General features: G+C 46.6%; 2 protein-coding genes across 3 annotated transcripts in view; one reads left to right on the top strand and one right to left on the bottom strand.

Annotated features, from left to right (window-relative positions):
• MYBBP1A (MYB binding protein 1a) overlaps positions 1-4,249 on the bottom strand; it is a 59,723-nt gene extending 55,474 nt beyond the window's left edge. Inside the window, exons 1-7 of the mRNA XM_048067905.2 lie at positions 4,040-4,249; positions 3,823-3,918; positions 2,923-3,006; positions 2,514-2,588; positions 1,992-2,099; positions 1,067-1,257; positions 631-798 (exon numbers count right to left, since the gene is read on the bottom strand). Of these exons, the coding sequence (XP_047923862.2) occupies positions 631-798; positions 1,067-1,257; positions 1,992-2,099; positions 2,514-2,588; positions 2,923-3,006; positions 3,823-3,918; positions 4,040-4,213 (896 nt within the window). The 5' untranslated portion in view covers positions 4,214-4,249. The remainder of the gene's footprint in view (positions 1-630; positions 799-1,066; positions 1,258-1,991; positions 2,100-2,513; positions 2,589-2,922; positions 3,007-3,822; positions 3,919-4,039) is intronic.
• Positions 4,250-5,017: 768 nt separating this feature from the next.
• On the top strand, positions 5,018-16,554 carry EIF4H (eukaryotic translation initiation factor 4H). Of its 2 annotated transcripts, XM_048067917.2 has the most exons (7): positions 5,018-5,175; positions 10,372-10,553; positions 11,530-11,594; positions 11,704-11,803; positions 12,453-12,518; positions 14,388-14,546; positions 14,672-16,554. In XM_048067917.2, the coding sequence occupies exons 1-7, from the start codon at positions 5,117-5,119 to the stop codon at positions 14,806-14,808; spliced, it is 768 nt and encodes a 255-aa protein (XP_047923874.1). In that variant the 5' UTR covers positions 5,018-5,116; the 3' UTR covers positions 14,809-16,554. The 2 variants fall into 2 exon arrangements, with proteins under 2 accessions (XP_047923874.1, XP_047923875.1); XM_048067918.2 differs by lacking the exon at positions 12,453-12,518.
• Positions 16,555-16,696: the final 142 nt, after the last annotated feature.

Below are 16,696 nucleotides of genomic sequence, written 5' to 3'. Positions count from 1 at the left end.
AGCATGAGTCTCCACAGACAACTTAAATAATCCTACAAAGATCTAGTGTTAGACTTGGAAGAGGAGCTGAAATAGCCACTGTTATGATTTCAGCCCCAGCCATATCCTTCTAAAACACAGACCACGTCAGAACCCAAACCAAAGGAGCCCAATAATATCTAGGTTTTTTAATGCAGCCCATCCTACAAAGCACACAAATCCAGCAGTATTAAGATACAAATTTCAGAACCATGGTTTGTCTACACAGAAGTTGTCCTTAAGCCATGCCAACAAAACAGCCGCTCTCTCAATCGCTTAGAGAAAGGAATGGTACAGTTCCTCTGACAAGTCTTGTAGGAGCACACTATTGATTGAAGACACCCTTATGTCTGACAGGGGGCATTACCACCCTGTGCTGTCCTTGATAAATTTAAACCCAAATTTGTTACACATCAAAATCCCAACAGAAATCTTACTCATAACTCATGGAATTAGGCTTCCTATAAAGTTTCTCATGAATACCTAAATAATCAAATGTTCTCACGCTGTTTATAAGAAGCCGTATGTTCCATGCTACCAGAGGAATAGAATGACTAAAGCAAGAAACAGAAGAATAATAAGGAAAAAAACAAAATGTATGTTAAAACAAACCTCACAGGTCCTGATTTCTCCTTGAATAGCCCGTTCTCCACAGCTTCTTTCCAGAACAGTTCAAAGGCACCTTCCTTCAATGAAACTTGGAGCAAATCAAACCCTACACTGGGCAATTTCTTGTCCTTCTTCTCTGACTTGGCAGCACTTTGCAGAAGCTCTACAAGTCTAGAAGAAGAAAGCATACAATGTGAGAGATTGGGCCTGGAAGGGGATTGCTGAAGGCCAAATTTATCCCACTGAAGAATGCAGGACACTTACTGAGCACTGCAGGCAGAGCTATAATTTAGTAACCTGCAGAGCAGTTAGTGCCTAACCCTTAATAGCACCTGCAGTAGCAAATGCAGGCAGGTTTCAGAAGGAAAACATTATTTTTCTCACTACTATCCAAGAGACCCAGAATATTGTATTTCATGGCCCTCATTTAACAACTTACTTGGGAATATTTTCCTCATTTACAATTGTAGGTGATCCAAACAGCTTCTTCAGCTTTTTAGGTTTCAGAACACCAGGGAATTTCTGTATGCCCACAAGTAAAAGGTGCAGGTTCTCTGGAGATTCGAAGGCTGAAGTAAGGTCAGCTTGCAGGACACCAAACAGGACCTCCTCAAACACGGTTTCAGGAACCTAGACAGGAATGAAAGTAAGAGAGCATGTGAGAAACATCTGAGGGCGTTTTGCCAACCTGCTGTGTAATATACTAAAATATCCGTATTGTAGGGCATCTTATTAAAAGTCTGTGGTGTTCCAGAAGCTTTAGAAACAACCTTTATGGTGCAGCCAAAAACCATGAACAAATTTTTACCCAGTATTGCCATATAGTCCCCAGGTGCTTAACCACAAGGAGTAGGACTATACGTTGTCATCGAATAGCAATTCTGGTCAACTCCAGCTGAAATTGTTCTCTTGCCATATGACTGCTCCTGTCTGTACTGCTATGCAGCTCAGAGAGGAGGAAACACTCTTGGATTAGCTTTTAATTATATTTCCATCAAAAAAGTTACTTATTTCAGTAGGATTTGTCAGTAAACAATTGTGTTGAATGGTTTTAAAGGAGACCAGATCCAATGTTTTCATCAGTCAAATATGGAAAGAGTGAAAACTGCTTTCATGTATATTTTCTGAAAGATTAGATTCAAAATACATTTAAACCTAACATCAGGAGTAGACAGACTAAGGTAAAACAGAGCATCCTTCTCAGAAAAAAAGCATGGGCCCACAGACAACTTAGAAAATAGGTCCTGCAGTTTAAACTTACTCTTCCATAACTCCCCTTTGACTTTTAACTATGAACAAACTAATGAAAAAGCAGTCCCCAAAGCAAAGTCCTTCCTCCTATCCACGACACGCTGTGGCTATACCTCTGACAGGATGTCCACAATAGTTTTGCGAGGGAGATCTTTGAGGTGTGCTTGGTGGTGTGCCAACTGCTGGAGAAGCTGGATACTCTCCAGCAGAGCTTTCTGGTCCTAGAAAGGAAAAGTACATCAGAAATAGAGGACATACATAAGAGGTTAAATAGAAGGCTCAACAAATCCACTACTGAGACCCTCATGTCTACTTCTAATAAGAAAACAATTGCTTCCTGATGTGCAGCTTTTCCCAACATTATTTTCTGGCTGTATGTGACTACAGATGCCTTCCTTCCATAAGACGTAGTGAGACTTTCGGTACCATCTGACCCAGTTTCTACATTCTAGTCAGGAACAAACGTTTAGAAGGTACAAAAACTCTATGGATAATGCAAAAGAAATGAACTGGACTTGATGCTCCAAGTCCCATCTCATCCACTAGCCAATGGCCCAGTCTTTCTCTCCACATCCTCTCTCTACTTCAGCCAGTCCGAGAACCCCTACTGACAAACAACATAAGTGCAGCATTACCTTAACAAGCCGGCCAGATTGAAATAGAGCCATAACTCCAAAAAAGTTTCCAAAAGCTGCATTTCTCACAAGTTTCTGAAAAAGAAAAAATATTGGAGTATAAACCCATCCCACTGAGAGGTCAGATCTCACATTCAACTACAACTCTGACAGAGAGTTGAAAAACAACCTCCTGTACTATGTTTAAAAGCTACTGTCCTAGATTTCCTATCTGTCACACAAACAAATCTCAGATAAAACAGTGACAGACAAGAGTATCAACTTCCAGTTTTCAGAAATACTTCAGTTATTTCATTGTACTCGTTTCTCTTAGCAAGAACCCCAAAGCTATAGTATCCAGGCTCCAAACTGTCAAAGAACAGAGAAAGTTAAACCTGCTGTCGGCCAATGCTGCTATAAGCTCACTCACCTTCTTCACTTTTTCGAGATTGTGTTTTTCTTTTATCTGTTCCAGGACACTAAATATTGGAATTTCCTCAAAAGCCTGCAAAACCTGAGGAGATGAATGAGACAGCTCAGTTTGCAGTTTCGTCATTCTATGAAGTATTAACAAGTTCAGCCAAAACAGACCTGAACACTAGATGTGCTGCTTTAGGCAGGAATAGAGCACGATTAGGATCAGTAAAATATGCATCAGAATTACAACTACCATAGACATAAATATATCTGCTGATATTCCTTTTTTTTTTTCCTGTATGTGGCATAGCACGATTAATAATGAGAGCATCCTGCTGCACCTATATGATCCTGTAACAAAAGCAATGAGACTTTTCAGCATGGGCAAGGCCCTGATCCTAGCGGGCAGAACACAGGCTCTTGTGTATTATCAGCTTGTTAGGTGAGATGGGGTCACATCCATGGCAATGACACGTAAAGCTGTATGTATAGACTCAACGTCTGCAACTAAATGTCATGTTATATACTCAAACAGCTTCGAGAAAGTACCCTGAAGCGGGTATTAAAGGGTTGCCTTTTCACATCACCCGCAAAAAGGGCCCAACACCAGAAACAAGTTGCTTTTAAGAAGTCCAAACAGTTCTAAATGCAGCACATGTAAAAAATTGGTCAATTTTTGCAAATTAAGGCTGCCTCCTGAGGCACGACCGAATCCTGCAGCACAAGCGTGATACCGGTGGGTGCAGCTGGCACCTTTACAGGCACGCTGCTGGCCCCACTGAGGCTGTGCAGCGGCCCTGCCCCAGCAGAAGGGCTGCTTCCCTGCCACCTGCCTGCACGGGACGCCAGCAGGGAGCTGCGGGACCCTCACGGCCACCACAGCGCGACCCCCGCGATCGGCCCCGACACTGACCTGCGCCAGGGCCAAGCTGAAGCCCGGCCGGGCGGCCTCGCGGGTGGCTCCCAGTCCTTCCACCAGGCGTTTGAGGGCGTACTTCATCTCTTCGTCCTGAAACAGAGATCCAGGCACGGTTGGGGCCCCGCTCCTCCAGGCACCGAGCACCCCGCGGGGCCCGGCCGCGCCTGCCCCCCTCCAACCCTCTCTCCATCCCTCCCGGTCCCCCCCTCACCTTTCCGCCGTCCCTCAGGTGCCGCAGGAGGTTCTCGGTGGCCGCCAGCCGCACCTCCTGCTCGGGCTTGGCGATGTCCCAGAAGAAATCGAGGAAGGCGCGGCCCTGCCGCAGCACCCCGCGGGGGTCGGCGACACCGCCGCCGCCCGCCGCCCGCTCCGCCCGCTCCGCCATGCCGCCGCCGCCACACGTGGGGCCGCCGCCGCCGCCGGCCCCTGCCCGCTCCTCCTCTTCCGGGGCAGCGGGGACGGATCTGGCCCCGCACCGAGGCTGGCCCCGCACCGAGGCTGGCCCCACACCGGGGGTGTCCCCACGCGGTTTCTGTCCGCACACGGGGGTTGTCCCCGCACCGGGGCTGTCCCCGCACCCAGCACCCGGCGCGCCCCCCTCAGCCCCCTCGCCCCCCTCAGCGCCATCTTCCCGTCCCCGCCCGTCCCTCCCCAGCCCCGGGGGGAAGCGGGGCGCCGTGAGGAGGGGACGCACCCGGTTAAACCCCCGCGGCCGGCCCCGGTTCTCCCCCGCAGCCCCTCAGCGAGGCGCGGGGCTCTCTGAGGGCGGTGCGGGCGCTTGGGAACCGGCGGAGGTCGAGGGAAGGGGGGGGAAGGATCCTGAATGCTTCCAGAAACGTGCAAACAAGAACTCATCACGAACTCCTTTATTATTAATTTTTATTTTTATTTATTTTTGACGAGTACTGAGAGAGCGACCGCTGCGCTCAGCCCCCACACGGCAGGGGCTCCCTGCTGGCTCTCCCCTCGCGCGGCTCCCTCCTTCCCTCCCGGCTCGGCTCCCGCCCCATACCCCCGGCCCCTCGTCCCACAGCGAGCCGCAGCCCCTCAGCGCGGCGGCGGCCCCACGGCACAAAGGCGGCGGGGGCCGCGCTCCACGCCCGCCTGTGACGGCGACTTCCCGACAGGCAGCGGCGCGGGCAGCCCCGCTGGAGGTGCGAGGAGAGGGGGAGCTGGAGACAGGCACCGCGGCGGGCAGCCCCGGCCGGGGCCTCGCCGTATATAAGCGGCGCGGGGTCCTGCGGGCGCGGTCCTGTCACGCTCGCCCGGGGAGGAGGCTGAGGTGGCGATGGCGGATTTCGATCCTTACGACGATCGGGCCTACAGCAGCTTCGGCGGCGGCCGGGGGTGAGCGCGGGGCTGCGGGGGGAGGCTGGGGAACGACCGGGGATCCTCCCTAAGGGAGCGGGGAGGGAGATAGGGAGGGGTGCGCCCCCCCCCCCCCCCCCCTCCGGCCTCCCCCCCCGTAGGCCTGGCGAGGAGGGGGCGCGGCCGGGCCTCGGCCCTGTGGGGATGGGGGGGGGGGGGGCAGGGACGGGCGGGGGGCGCCGCCTCCGGCAGCCTGCTGGCCCCTCGCCTCCCGCCTCGGCTTTGTGGAGGCACGGGGAGGCGGCTGCGGTGGTCTGGGAGGGGGTAAGGGACGTCCCCCCCCTTTCGCTCCGTAGCAAATTTGGGGCCTGGTGGCTGGGGAGAGCCGGGAAGGGGCGGGAGGCGGAGGGTGTCGCTGTGCTCCCGCCGGCCCCGAGGCGAGGGGAGGGAGCGGGGGGGGGGATTTAGGGAGGTGCTGGGCCGGAGCCAAGGTAGGCCGTGAGGAGCTGCAGCAGGGACGCGGCGGGAGGAGGGAGCTGCCCGTGGAGGGCTCGAGGCCCCGGTGCGGGCGGGACGAGCTGGGCACGGCGGAGGGGGGGGAGGGAGCCGCGGCGGCCCCGAGAGCGGGCGGCGTTGTGGTGCCTGCGGCGGGGAGGAAATGGGAGGGCTCTGCGGTGCCTCCGCTCGGGGAGAGCCGGGAGCTGCCGGCCTCTCCTGCCTTATCCCGGCTGCCGGTGCTGGCTCCAGCCCTCGGATCCGTGGGGCTCGGCTCGGCTCTGGAGACTGCACGTGTTTGGGGGGAGCGGGCTGCGGACGCAGTGACCAGCAACTACAGAGTTTGCCTTAAACCACGTTAGGAAGACGCAAGTAGTTAACTTTCTTGAAGGTGGGTGCCGTACAAGTCTGCTCTAAATTAAAACGCCACGTATAAAACTACGAAATAAACTGTATTTGCAAGCAAATGTTAACGAGTATGCTGTTTTTGTCATGTAGTCTTCCGAGATGTTTCCTAATAAGCAGTTCCACTCTCTGCTGTGGTCAGAGGAGTAAATGAGTTTCATTTCTAGGCTGCCCAGGTAGCAGGGAGGCAATACTGCTGAGGCTGTAGCAGGAGTGAGTTGCCTTACATTCAGAAAATCTCTGGCACTTAGGCTCTGTAAACTAATTTTTGTGTGTAAATATCCTCTGTCTAAAGGTGAAATCTCCCCGAGCAAACAGATGGGATAGCCATTCATAGTTTTGCTACTTCTTAAATTCGTAATAGATACATTGACAACTGCCTGAGGTGGCACTTGACACTCATAATTCAGGTGTTACTGTAAAGTAGCAAAATAAAAGTTCAAGTGTTACTTCCATATTCAGATTTCTTTAATAGAGTACTTAAACTTGCTCTCAGGCAAGACTCAGATACTTGCTTTGGTGAACTGAAGGTGAACTGGTTAGTAGATGCTTCTGCAGATGTTTCTGGTAAGTAACTGGGAGCTAATTCAGTAGTTTGGGTGCTACAGGTCCTGAGCTTTGCACAGTCTTGTGTGTAGCGAAAACATGGCTCTTCTTGAAGGCTTTGGTTAAATAATCCTTTGTTATCTTAGGGTGACTTCTTCCCATTTTTAGGTGCTCTAGGACTGCAGGAATAGTGTAAACTCAGTAGAGATCTAGTTTGTCAGAGCTGCCCTCTGTGGAGCATTATTGTGAGATTGCAGTGAGGCAGATAGGAAATAGTGGCTCCTGATGAGCTCTAACATAGCTAAGACAACTGCCTTGTTCTCCTCTCAGAATTACACAGGAGGGCAACAGAGGATGACTGGTTTGAGATGGGATTTTGCTGTACTTGAGATGTCTGGCAGTGAACTGATTACAAGCTGAAGCATGACACTGATGTGCGAGTCACTTTATTCCAGAGGGAAAACATGCTGTTGGTATTAATAACAAAGGCGTACTATGAAAGCTTTCTGGTCGATGTTTTGGAGCCCAGAATTTGACACCAAAATCCATTCTTGGTCATGCTGTGGCCTAGCTGGAACACTAAGCATCTGTAGAACCTCTCAGGGTTGAAGGAAACCGAGTTTATCACTCCTGGCCTGCTGGTAGGCTGTTTGTTTAGGCGTGGTCTTTGCACCAGGCTTACCCCCGCTGGACACCTCAATCAAAGGTTAAGATTCGTCCCATGAATCACAATACAAGTAAGTGGAAATGGAGAGCTAGTATTTATGCTTTTGGATCCTGCTTCCTACCCATTTACTACTAATAAATACCTCCTAATTCTTAGGCTCAAGTGAGCTTCTTCCTGAAGAAGTGCAGTGCTTACTGTAGAGATGCCCTGGGTTGCTTGAATAAATTTGGTGTGTGCTTAGAGTTGTGGTCTGGAGACTCCTGATGAATCTTGTCTTGCTGAGTCTTGTGGTGTCTCTGGTGAAATACTGAAGCTGCAATCCGATTAGGCTGTTGTCTGTTTGCTGGGCAAAAAGATAAATCCAGAACTATTGTTTTGATCCTTTGTGAAAGGCTATTAAACTCAAATAACAGCTTTCCAAAATATTCCTTGCTCTGAATTTTTGACAGACTGTTTTCTGAACAGCTAAACTTCCTGAAAGTAGCTTCAAAATAACAGTTTGGGTGCTCTTTCACCCCAGCGTGGCCTTATGAGGTCATCCAACTCAGTCCACCGAAAAGTACGCCTAATTATAGAGATGCTGCTTCTGGCCTCTGCTAGAAGCAAGCTTTCTTCAACTTTCTGCTTTCGTTTCATGGAGGGGGAAAAAAAATGTTTTTGATTCCCCTGCTAAGATGACATAATTATTACCTAGGTGTGTATCAGTGAAAGTTGCACTGAGAGGGAAATACAGATATGCATTTAATGCTTTGGTGTGACCTGGGTCACGTAGTTCAGGGCTGTTCTTAATTATATTGATGCCTGTCCTATTTTATTATGAATTAGAGCATCTTGTTTGAGTCTTGGTTACCGAAGTCAGCCTTACTTTTTATTTCACCATTTCAATGTCAAAAAAAATGTAGCAAGCTGTAGGAACAGTGTCTCTTGGTGTTGCAAAACTGTTTTTGCAATCACTTCTTCAGGTGAGGACTGAAAGACCAAATCCATAGCTATTTGAGAACCGAGGCTCTAGTGGAAGATGTTCAAAAAGAATACGTCACTTCAGAAAAATATCCGTAGGAATTGCATAACAGGACATTGATTTACACACACACAACTTCCCTCCCCCCGAATCCTGGTGTGTTATGGCAGAAACACGGTTTGTTTGCAGCACCGAGTTTCTTTGGGGGATTGCTAACTTGAGGGTGTGGTTTCAGAGGCAGCTCGATCCATCTAAGTGGAGGCTGCTGTTGCAAGCTGCAGTTGGAGCCCTGGCTTGTGTTCTCCTTCCTGTGCTGGCACGAGTGCCTTTTGCAGCTGGCCAGATCACCTTGTTGATACGGTGAATTCATCTGTAAGGGGAGTTCTTGGATGAATTAGTGCACAGAGCTGGCTGATTGGCAGCCCAGGAAACATGGTGAGAGTGCACAAAAGGAGGGAGTGCTCTTTTAAACTGAGCCTAAGCAATTTTGATGTTACTATTGGACATAAAAATGAAGATTTGGGGCTGTAAATTAAGTGTGTGGTATTTTAAGGGGTTTTGTAAAACCCCCAGTGAGAATTAAGGATGAAGGCGTGGAACTGATTTGACGTGTTACAGAATTCTGCCCTGCATACAGAGCACCCAGCTATAGCAGCTCCTGGTCTTGAGTCTGTTTTGACTCTGACTTTTTATTGAGACAAAGGCAGACATGGAATATTATCAGAAATGCTAAAATATGAACCTGGGTGGGCACTACTTAAATGTGCAGAGGTGGTGACTCGGGTATGTGCAGCAGCATGCTGATATTGTTGGTGAAACTCCTGCACTGGTACCATGAATAGGCACAAGTGGCAGACTTACCTCGAAAGAGTTAAGGAATCTTATCCAAGATTTCTGCATTATGTCACTCGTTCGCAATAAAATATTTATTCTGGAATGAAGAGGGGAAAAAAAGGTGGACAAGTACCGTGGACCTTCTTGCTGCATGCGACTAGCCAGAATAATACAAGATAATGAAATTATTTGAACCTCTGCAGAAATCTAATTATTCCTTGTCACCTGGCAAACCCTGGATACACTCTGAGTTCCTCTGCGCTTTCAAATGTTCAGGGAACCTCTTGGAAAGGGAGCAGACAGGAACAAGATCCAGTAAAAGGAAGGCACTGAAGAAGAGAACGTGGCAGAGCTGTAGGTGGGCATCTCAGCTGAGGCAAAAGTCGCTTAGGCAGAGCAAGGGGTATTGAACCGGTGATGGGGGCATCCTGTAGCCAACAAGTCCAGGAGCTGGAAGTTGAGGGCCTTGTGTCCACAGTAACTGCTCTCTGTAATGGAGATCTAGGTTAGCTTGAGAAGCTTGGGCTCCATGGGAAATCAACACGCAGATGTGTTGTGTTAATACAGCGAAGAACTGAGCTGGTAACTTTCTAGTTCCTCAGCAACCAATGCCGATAGCCTTAACTGAGAGGAAGAGTAGGAAAAGGCAGCCTAGTTTTCCTCTATATGAGCCAAAAAGGAAGAAGTATCTAAATATTACTTAAATTGCTTCTCTGCCTTTAGAATGTCTTGTTCAACTAAGCTGTTTAGTCTGTGTTCGAAGTATTACAGTCCAGGTGCCCTTTAGATATCTGACAGCTCGTTACAGCAGTAACTTTTCAGATATGGAGGATGTCTCTTAAGCAAATGAAGAGGATTGTGGAGTTGATGTTATACTATTTAGCTGAAAGCATTAGTTCCACGTAAACTTTGGGATATGCCTGTGTCATGCAAGTGTTTCCTTACTGCGATAAATTCTTGAAATCTGTTCTGGGATGTGTTGTGTTGAGTAGGGAACAGTGTAGATGACCTTACTTTGAGATTTTCTTAATGTCTTCTGAAACAAGGAAGAAGTCAGTAATGAACTGGTGAATGAACTTCATCTGTAAGATAGTTAAGGATATTGTTCATTTGTTTTCCCGCTGAAGTACTGATCAGGTAATGCTAAAAATGAGTTGGCCAGTAGTGGAGGTGGCAGATGCGGACAAAGAGATGCTAACAGGCGTTGTGGAGAGTGACTGAAGCTGGGGGAAGAGATCCACTTCGGAGAAGTCAAATAGCACCAGGGCAGCGCTGTGTGCTGTATTATGGGGCGTCAGGTTCCAGAACCGGACTGCTTTTTCAACAGGTCTCGTGGTGGTGGCCTTGGTTCCCGCAAACAGAAAGAGCTGCCAACAGAACCCCCTTTCACAGCGTATGTGGGAAATCTACCCTTCAACACTGTTCAAGGAGACATAGATGCCATCTTCAAGGATCTCAGTGTAAGGAGTGTACGACTAGTCAGAGACAAGGAAACAGACAAATTTAAAGGTGAGTGTTCAGAGTTGATTTAGTTGTAGGTTGCTAAGGTTGCTAACTGGTAAGAGAATCATCTACTTCTAAAACCATTTTAATGGGGAATTTATCTCTGCTCTAAAGCACGGTTAGTTTGGTTGTTCTTCAGTGTTGATTTATGCGAAGTTGTCCTTCACCAATAAACAAACATCTCATTTGAATGAGATTCACTGTTACTTCCATCACAAGATGCAGTCTGATCTGAGTATCGAGTCAATATTTGCCCTGCTGTAAGAGACTCTCAAACCTTGTTTGTCTCTTATGAATTGTAACAAAGCTGAAGTGTCTGACCCACTCGAGATCAGTGGTCATCGGTTTTGAGTACTTAGGCAATCCTTAGCTCGGAAGACTCCCATTGCTTCACCTTTGTCTTTAGTAGGTAGGAAGGAAAAGCAGTTCAGTGAGCCATTCACACAATTGCATTAGAGCATGTAAATCATATTTCCATTGGAAGTGACTGAGGGGAAAGGGAGTACTTTGTAAGTTACTTTTTTAGGGGGAAAGGCTTAATGCAGTTTATGAGGAATTTTAGAAAAGGAATAGCAAATTCACTAAATGATGTGGTGACAGAAAATCAGACCATTGGCAAAGCAGGTACCTCAACTTCTTGTTTAAAGATGCTAGTAACAAATGTCAATATTCATCTAAATAACTGTCTAAAGGTGTAGATCAAATTTAATCTGCAGTGAGAACATACTGTAAAGGAAATTAATCAGGCTTTTAGCATTTGCGTAATGTCCATGTAGAGCTCTATTGCAGGCTCTGTCCCAACTGTTAATAAGCATAGGTAAATGCATTCATCTTTAATGATGTTTGGTTTCTGAGCAGTGTACATCTTGTACTTATTCTTAGTTCGTGGCTGAAAGAGAAGACTATTAGATATACAGGAAGAGAAGCTTCTTACAATTGCTTTCTAAAGTGCTGGTATTAATTTCTGAGTTTCTTCTTACAGGATTTTGTTATGTAGAGTTCGATGAGGTGGAGTCACTCAAGGAAGCTCTTACATATGATGGTGCAGTAAGTATATTTCCAATTCATTTGTGAAACAGAAAGATAAGCACAAGTCTCAAGCTTCTTGGCAGCCCATCTGGCAATTTCTGAAGAGATTTTCCTCTTTACTTAACAGCTTTTGGGTGACCGATCACTCCGAGTGGACATAGCAGAAGGCAGAAAACAGGATAAAGGTGGCTTTGGCTTCAGAAAAGGTGGCGGGCCTGATGACAGAGGTGACTTTCATTTTCCTAAATAGCTTCTTAAATATAGCGGCTGGAGTTATGACTTCTGGTGCTAACTAATGCATGCAAGGCACGCAAGAAAACACGAAGACTGTAGCGGAAGGAGAATTTGTGCGTACCTAGTGTAGTTGCTGCTGCTCCTGAAATTGCTGGAATAGATGTGCTTCGTGTCCCAAAGCTGAGTGTGTGTCACTGCTAACCCTGGAAGTGAGACCAATCCCCCTAGCAATGTGCAGTCTCTTGCAGAGGACAATAATAAGCCCAATGGTCTGATCTGCTACTATTTTATTAGGATGTAAAAGTGAGTAAGCTAAGTAATCACAAGTGTACGAATATGTATTTTGTACTGTCTGATGTTCCAGTGTAAGAACAGGCTTTTCTGTGGCTACAAAACGTAATTGAACTGCATTGACTGGAGCTTTTCATCCAATCTGCTTTAGAGAAGCTTTTCTGACCACTTGTTCTTGGTTAACAAAGCTGATCTTTTGTTCCTGTCCAATGGAACTTGGTGGTACTGAAATGAAGGGATTTTCCAGCAGCATGACTTTGGATATGGAAGGACTGGACTTTGGTTTGGTGTCCCCTTGATCAGTCTTTCCCACAGCTTTAGACCTGAACACAATTGTGGCTTTTTTCCTAGGAATGGGAGGAGGTTCCCGAGAATCCAGAGGAGGTGGATGGGATTCCAGAGATGACTTCGGTTCTGGTATCAGTATTAACACTTATAAGATAGGCGGCCTAAAAGGCACAAATGTTCTCATTTTCATGTCAGCTGCGTTTGTCCGCATTTGTTTTGACTCAGTCTACTGTATGCCAACTTTGGACATCCTGTGGCTGCAGTGGGATTCTTCAGGGGAAACTTTAATTGCTTTATAACAGGAAATGGTCTTCATTTTAAGCTTTATGAAATGATCTTAAATGGCAGAAAACTAGTTCGAATGTAGTCTGGGATGTCTAGGTTTCAAGCATAGCATTTCTCAAACATGAGCCCAAGTACATGTTTCAATAGTAGCAGAAACAGACAGGCCATGCAGAAAAACAGATATTGGTGCTGCATTCTTTCAGAGCAGAGGTTTTCACCCCTCTCAAGGGGTTGTTAATGTAATGCCATGTGAAATGTGTACTCCTGAAGCAAATGACATCTCCAAAGCTGTGTTAGTTCCAAAGCACTTTTAAATACAAAACATTCCTAAAAGTTAGGTCTGTTCTGGTAATGCAAGTTGCAGTGAATGACTAAACTTCCTGAGTGGAAGGTACTGGTGGAGCCACTGTGTTTATTTTTGACTTCCAGTTAGATTTTTGTTAATAGTGTCCAGGGTGATATTAACACAATTGCTTTTGTCCTCTGAACTTGTGGGTTTGGTCCATTTTCTGATGGGGAGATGTCAGCAAGTGCAGCTGTGCGGTGTCTGGTCTCTGCATGAGTGGAATGAACGAAGTAGGAGAGGTAACCGTGAGCCATTGCTGCTAGCATGGAGCTCAACATGGTCCTGGAGAGAGGAAGCTTGCTACAACGCTGTGCTTAACCTGCCTTCGTAGCTAAGCATTCTGGTGTCGCAGCCTTATGCCTTTACCAGCAGCTTTTTCAAATGCACATTTCAGCTGGTTAGATGCTGAATGAGTGATTTGTGCGCCGAAGGTTAGCGTTGAAGTCTTAAGTTGGTACAGAAGCTTTTCTTCTCAGGTTGCCTTGCGCTGGATCAAGTCTTAAAGATTGCTGTTTGGCACTGAAGTAAAGGACAGTTCTGCAACTCTGCCAAATGCTAAATTGGAAAGGAAAATCTCAGATGGGAATAAAACATCTTTCCCTTCCAAGCAGCTTCTAAAAAAACTATGTTCCACTTAGGTATGCTGCTAGCCTGAAATATCTTCCTCCCATTGAGTACAGATGGAGCCACAGGGGGATATTCCAGGATGGTCACTGGTGCAGAAAGTCAGTCAGTGACAGGTAGTTCTTGGTGGCTTTTGATATACAAACTGAAGAAATGTAGTCAGCTTCACGTTTAAAGTCTGGATTTTTTTCTTAGCTCTTCCATTAGTCAGGTAGATCCCTGGTTATTTTATAGTACAGTTGAAAAACCTTGGTTTTGCTCCATTTTTCAAAGGCTTTCTTAAGGATTGTTTCATTACTCCCTAGCTCTTTTCCCATTTGCTCTGCTCCTGCAGGTTTCATGCTAAGGCTGCGGCCAGTGTGATCTGTCCCCAGCAGAACTCAGGGTACTTCTAGCGTTACCTCTGAATTCAGCTCCTGGTGCGTTAACAATCTGAAGTTGCAGCTGAAGTTCATATTTTAATGGTGTTTGGTGACCCAGTTTCAAAGACTGAGTATGAAATAAGCCTCTAGGTGGATAAAGCAGGTTCTGAACTTGGCATAGTGCACTGGATTTCAAATGCAATCTGTATGACTCTTCCAGAATGTGTTAGATCTGTGAAGCAATCTGTCTACAGACAAAGGCTCTCAGTGCATCATCTTGGACTGACAGCTGTGCCTTGCGAGGTTTTCCAGTCATCCAGATAAATCTAGATAAAAGCATCGTGAAACGTGCTCTTTAAATTCACCATCTTCCTTCTTCAGGATTCAAAGATGATGACTTCTTGGGAGGCCGGGGTCGAGGCACTCGCCCTGGAGACCGGCGACCGCCAGGTGCCTCAATGGGAAGTGGTGGCACTGGGCGTTTCCGAGATGGGCCTCCCCTTCGTGGATCTTCCATGGACTTCAGAGAGCCAACAGAAGGTAAACTCCTCTTATCTTCTGTAATTCAGTCTTCCTTCGTGAATGACATGTCTTGTTTCTTCAGCAGGGTAAAGCTGCTTGCCCTTGGCAGAGGAGTCTGAAAACCTTACTGTTTTGTCTTGCAGAGGAAAGAGCACAGCGACCCCGGCTTCAGCTCAAACCTCGAACAGTTGCTACTCCCCTCAATCAAGTAGCCAACCCAAACTCTGCTATCTTTGGTGGAGCCAAGCCCCGAGAGGAAGTAGTAAAAGAGCACGACTGAGCTTGGGGTTGAGAGGGAATGGGGAGGCGGGAGAAAAAGCAAGACAGTACAGAGTGACTAGCTCTGCTGGAATGTCAACCCTGCAGTTTACCATTCCTGCCATCTGGCATTTGTCCTCTTTGAAACTGAAAACACAGAGCTTGTGAATGCATGTCAGCTGTTAACAAGTGGTTTTTAGTACGTTCTTGGCTTTGCTGTATCTAGTGCCTGCTTTGTGCTGAGTTTCCTCTTCTGTTTCCTTCCAAGCAGCGCAGTTGCCAGTAGATAAGGCAGTGTAGCTGCTTCCACAGGTGTGGAGGTCTCTGGACAAAGGTGCTGCTTCACTTCCTCCTTTCTGGGTTTGTTTTACTTTAGAAGCACAGGTTAGACTTAGTTATTACCCTGTATTGTTTCCTTTTACTTCCTCAGTGCTCCTCTTCTGACCTGCATGTCTCGTTCTGTATTGCTGTGGCTCTGAAGAGGAAAACTGGAGAGTCCAGATGAGTTGAGCAGAGTAACTTTCAGTTCTAACCATGTAGTGAAATACCATTTAGGACAGTTGATGACTTACTGTATCCAGCAGAGCCCCTTAGAACACTAAGGGGGGAACTGCCCTTTCACACAGGTTACCAGGAAGTATCAATTTAATAGATGCAAGTCAAGTTGGCTGGCAAGCCTGGTGGATAGGTGGAAGCAGCATGGATAAAGCATCTCCCAGCAGCCTGTTGCTGGTGACTGATAGAATTCAAAATGGTATGATGCTACACCTCAGAGCTCAAGGTTAGTGCTGCAAAAATGTGCCCGAGCACAGCTGCTCACTGGCTCTTTCTGCTTACATTTCTTTGGGTTTTACATGTTTGGTAAATTTTTAAATGAAGTTTCTACAAATAAAATTGACTTTTTTATTTTTCTTTAAGGAGTATATACTTTGCCATGCAGTATGTAGTTGTCATTACCCCCTGCTTTTCTTTGCCCAGTGGTGTACAGTTTTAAGACCTCTGCTTTCAGAATACCATGAAAATGGGCAGATTAGAAACTGTTCTAAAATAGATTCTCTTCATGTAGAAGTTTGGGTGAAAAGCATCTCTAACCGCCGCATCTCTGAACTTGAAGTGTTTCTTGCCAGCGTTGGGAATGTTCTTTGTGGGAGGAGGGAGGGGAGGGGGAGGCTGGAGCTGAGGGAGAGCATTCATGTTTAAAAACAACCTGGATCTCTAACACTGAAGTGCAGATATGTCCAACGCGTGAGGAAAAACTTGGGCCCCTAACACTAGTGCTGACAGCTCCCAGATAAAACAGCCAGCACGCCAGAGTACTTGCAAAAGAAGTTTGGAAGCATGGCTGCTTTACTACCAGCGTCACTGCTAGTAGTGAATTTCTTCTCTAAAGTTTTTTTTTGTGACGTCAGAGTCCCAGCAATTTACAGAACTACTCTTTCCTTCCTTCTGCCTGTCACTTAATCTGCTTTTGAGATAAGAACCATTTGTCTAACACTAATAATTAATTTAAGACAGACATGCATTTGTGTGGTTGTATTCCAAACCAATAATTGACCTATTTACATCTTCAATGTGGAAAAGATTTTAAGAACAAATTCCCATATAAAAACTCACCTCTAGTCAAGACAGTTGACTTTTAAATGTAAAAAAGAAAAGAAAAAAGAAAAGGATTCCAAACACTTAACACATTCTGCTTCATAACAAAATAAATTTATGGATATGGTATTTTGTGAATGATCTTTTAAATAAAAGAAAACATTAAGTAATATTTAACATTGGTCTTTATTTGAGTCTGCTCTAGCTTGTGTCCCCCCTCCTCCCCTCCCAAAGTTCTCCAACATTGCATTAATCTGGAATTAACGGACACAGAAATAAGGTGGGGGGATTGGAAAAGAACAAGGGAAGAAGTA

Source organism: Anser cygnoides, chromosome 18 (genome assembly GCF_040182565.1).
Source record: "Anser cygnoides isolate HZ-2024a breed goose chromosome 18, Taihu_goose_T2T_genome, whole genome shotgun sequence".
NCBI lineage: Eukaryota > Metazoa > Chordata > Aves > Anseriformes > Anatidae > Anser > Anser cygnoides.
This window is presented reverse-complemented; position numbering and strand designations above follow the sequence as displayed.

What these genes read in the sequence shown, in the direction of transcription:
- EIF4H (XM_048067917.2), top strand. Translation starts at nt 5,117, where the DNA reads ATGGCGGATTTCGATCCTTACGACGATCGGGCCTACAGCAGCTTCGGC. An exon ending in AGCTTCGGCGGCGGCCGGGG is followed by an intron (nt 5,176 to 10,371) that starts GTGAGCGCGGGG and finishes CTTTTTCAACAG; the next exon opens with GTCTCGTGGTGGTGGCCTTG. An exon ending in CTCTTACATATGATGGTGCA is followed by an intron (nt 11,595 to 11,703) that starts GTAAGTATATTT and finishes TTTACTTAACAG; the next exon opens with CTTTTGGGTGACCGATCACT.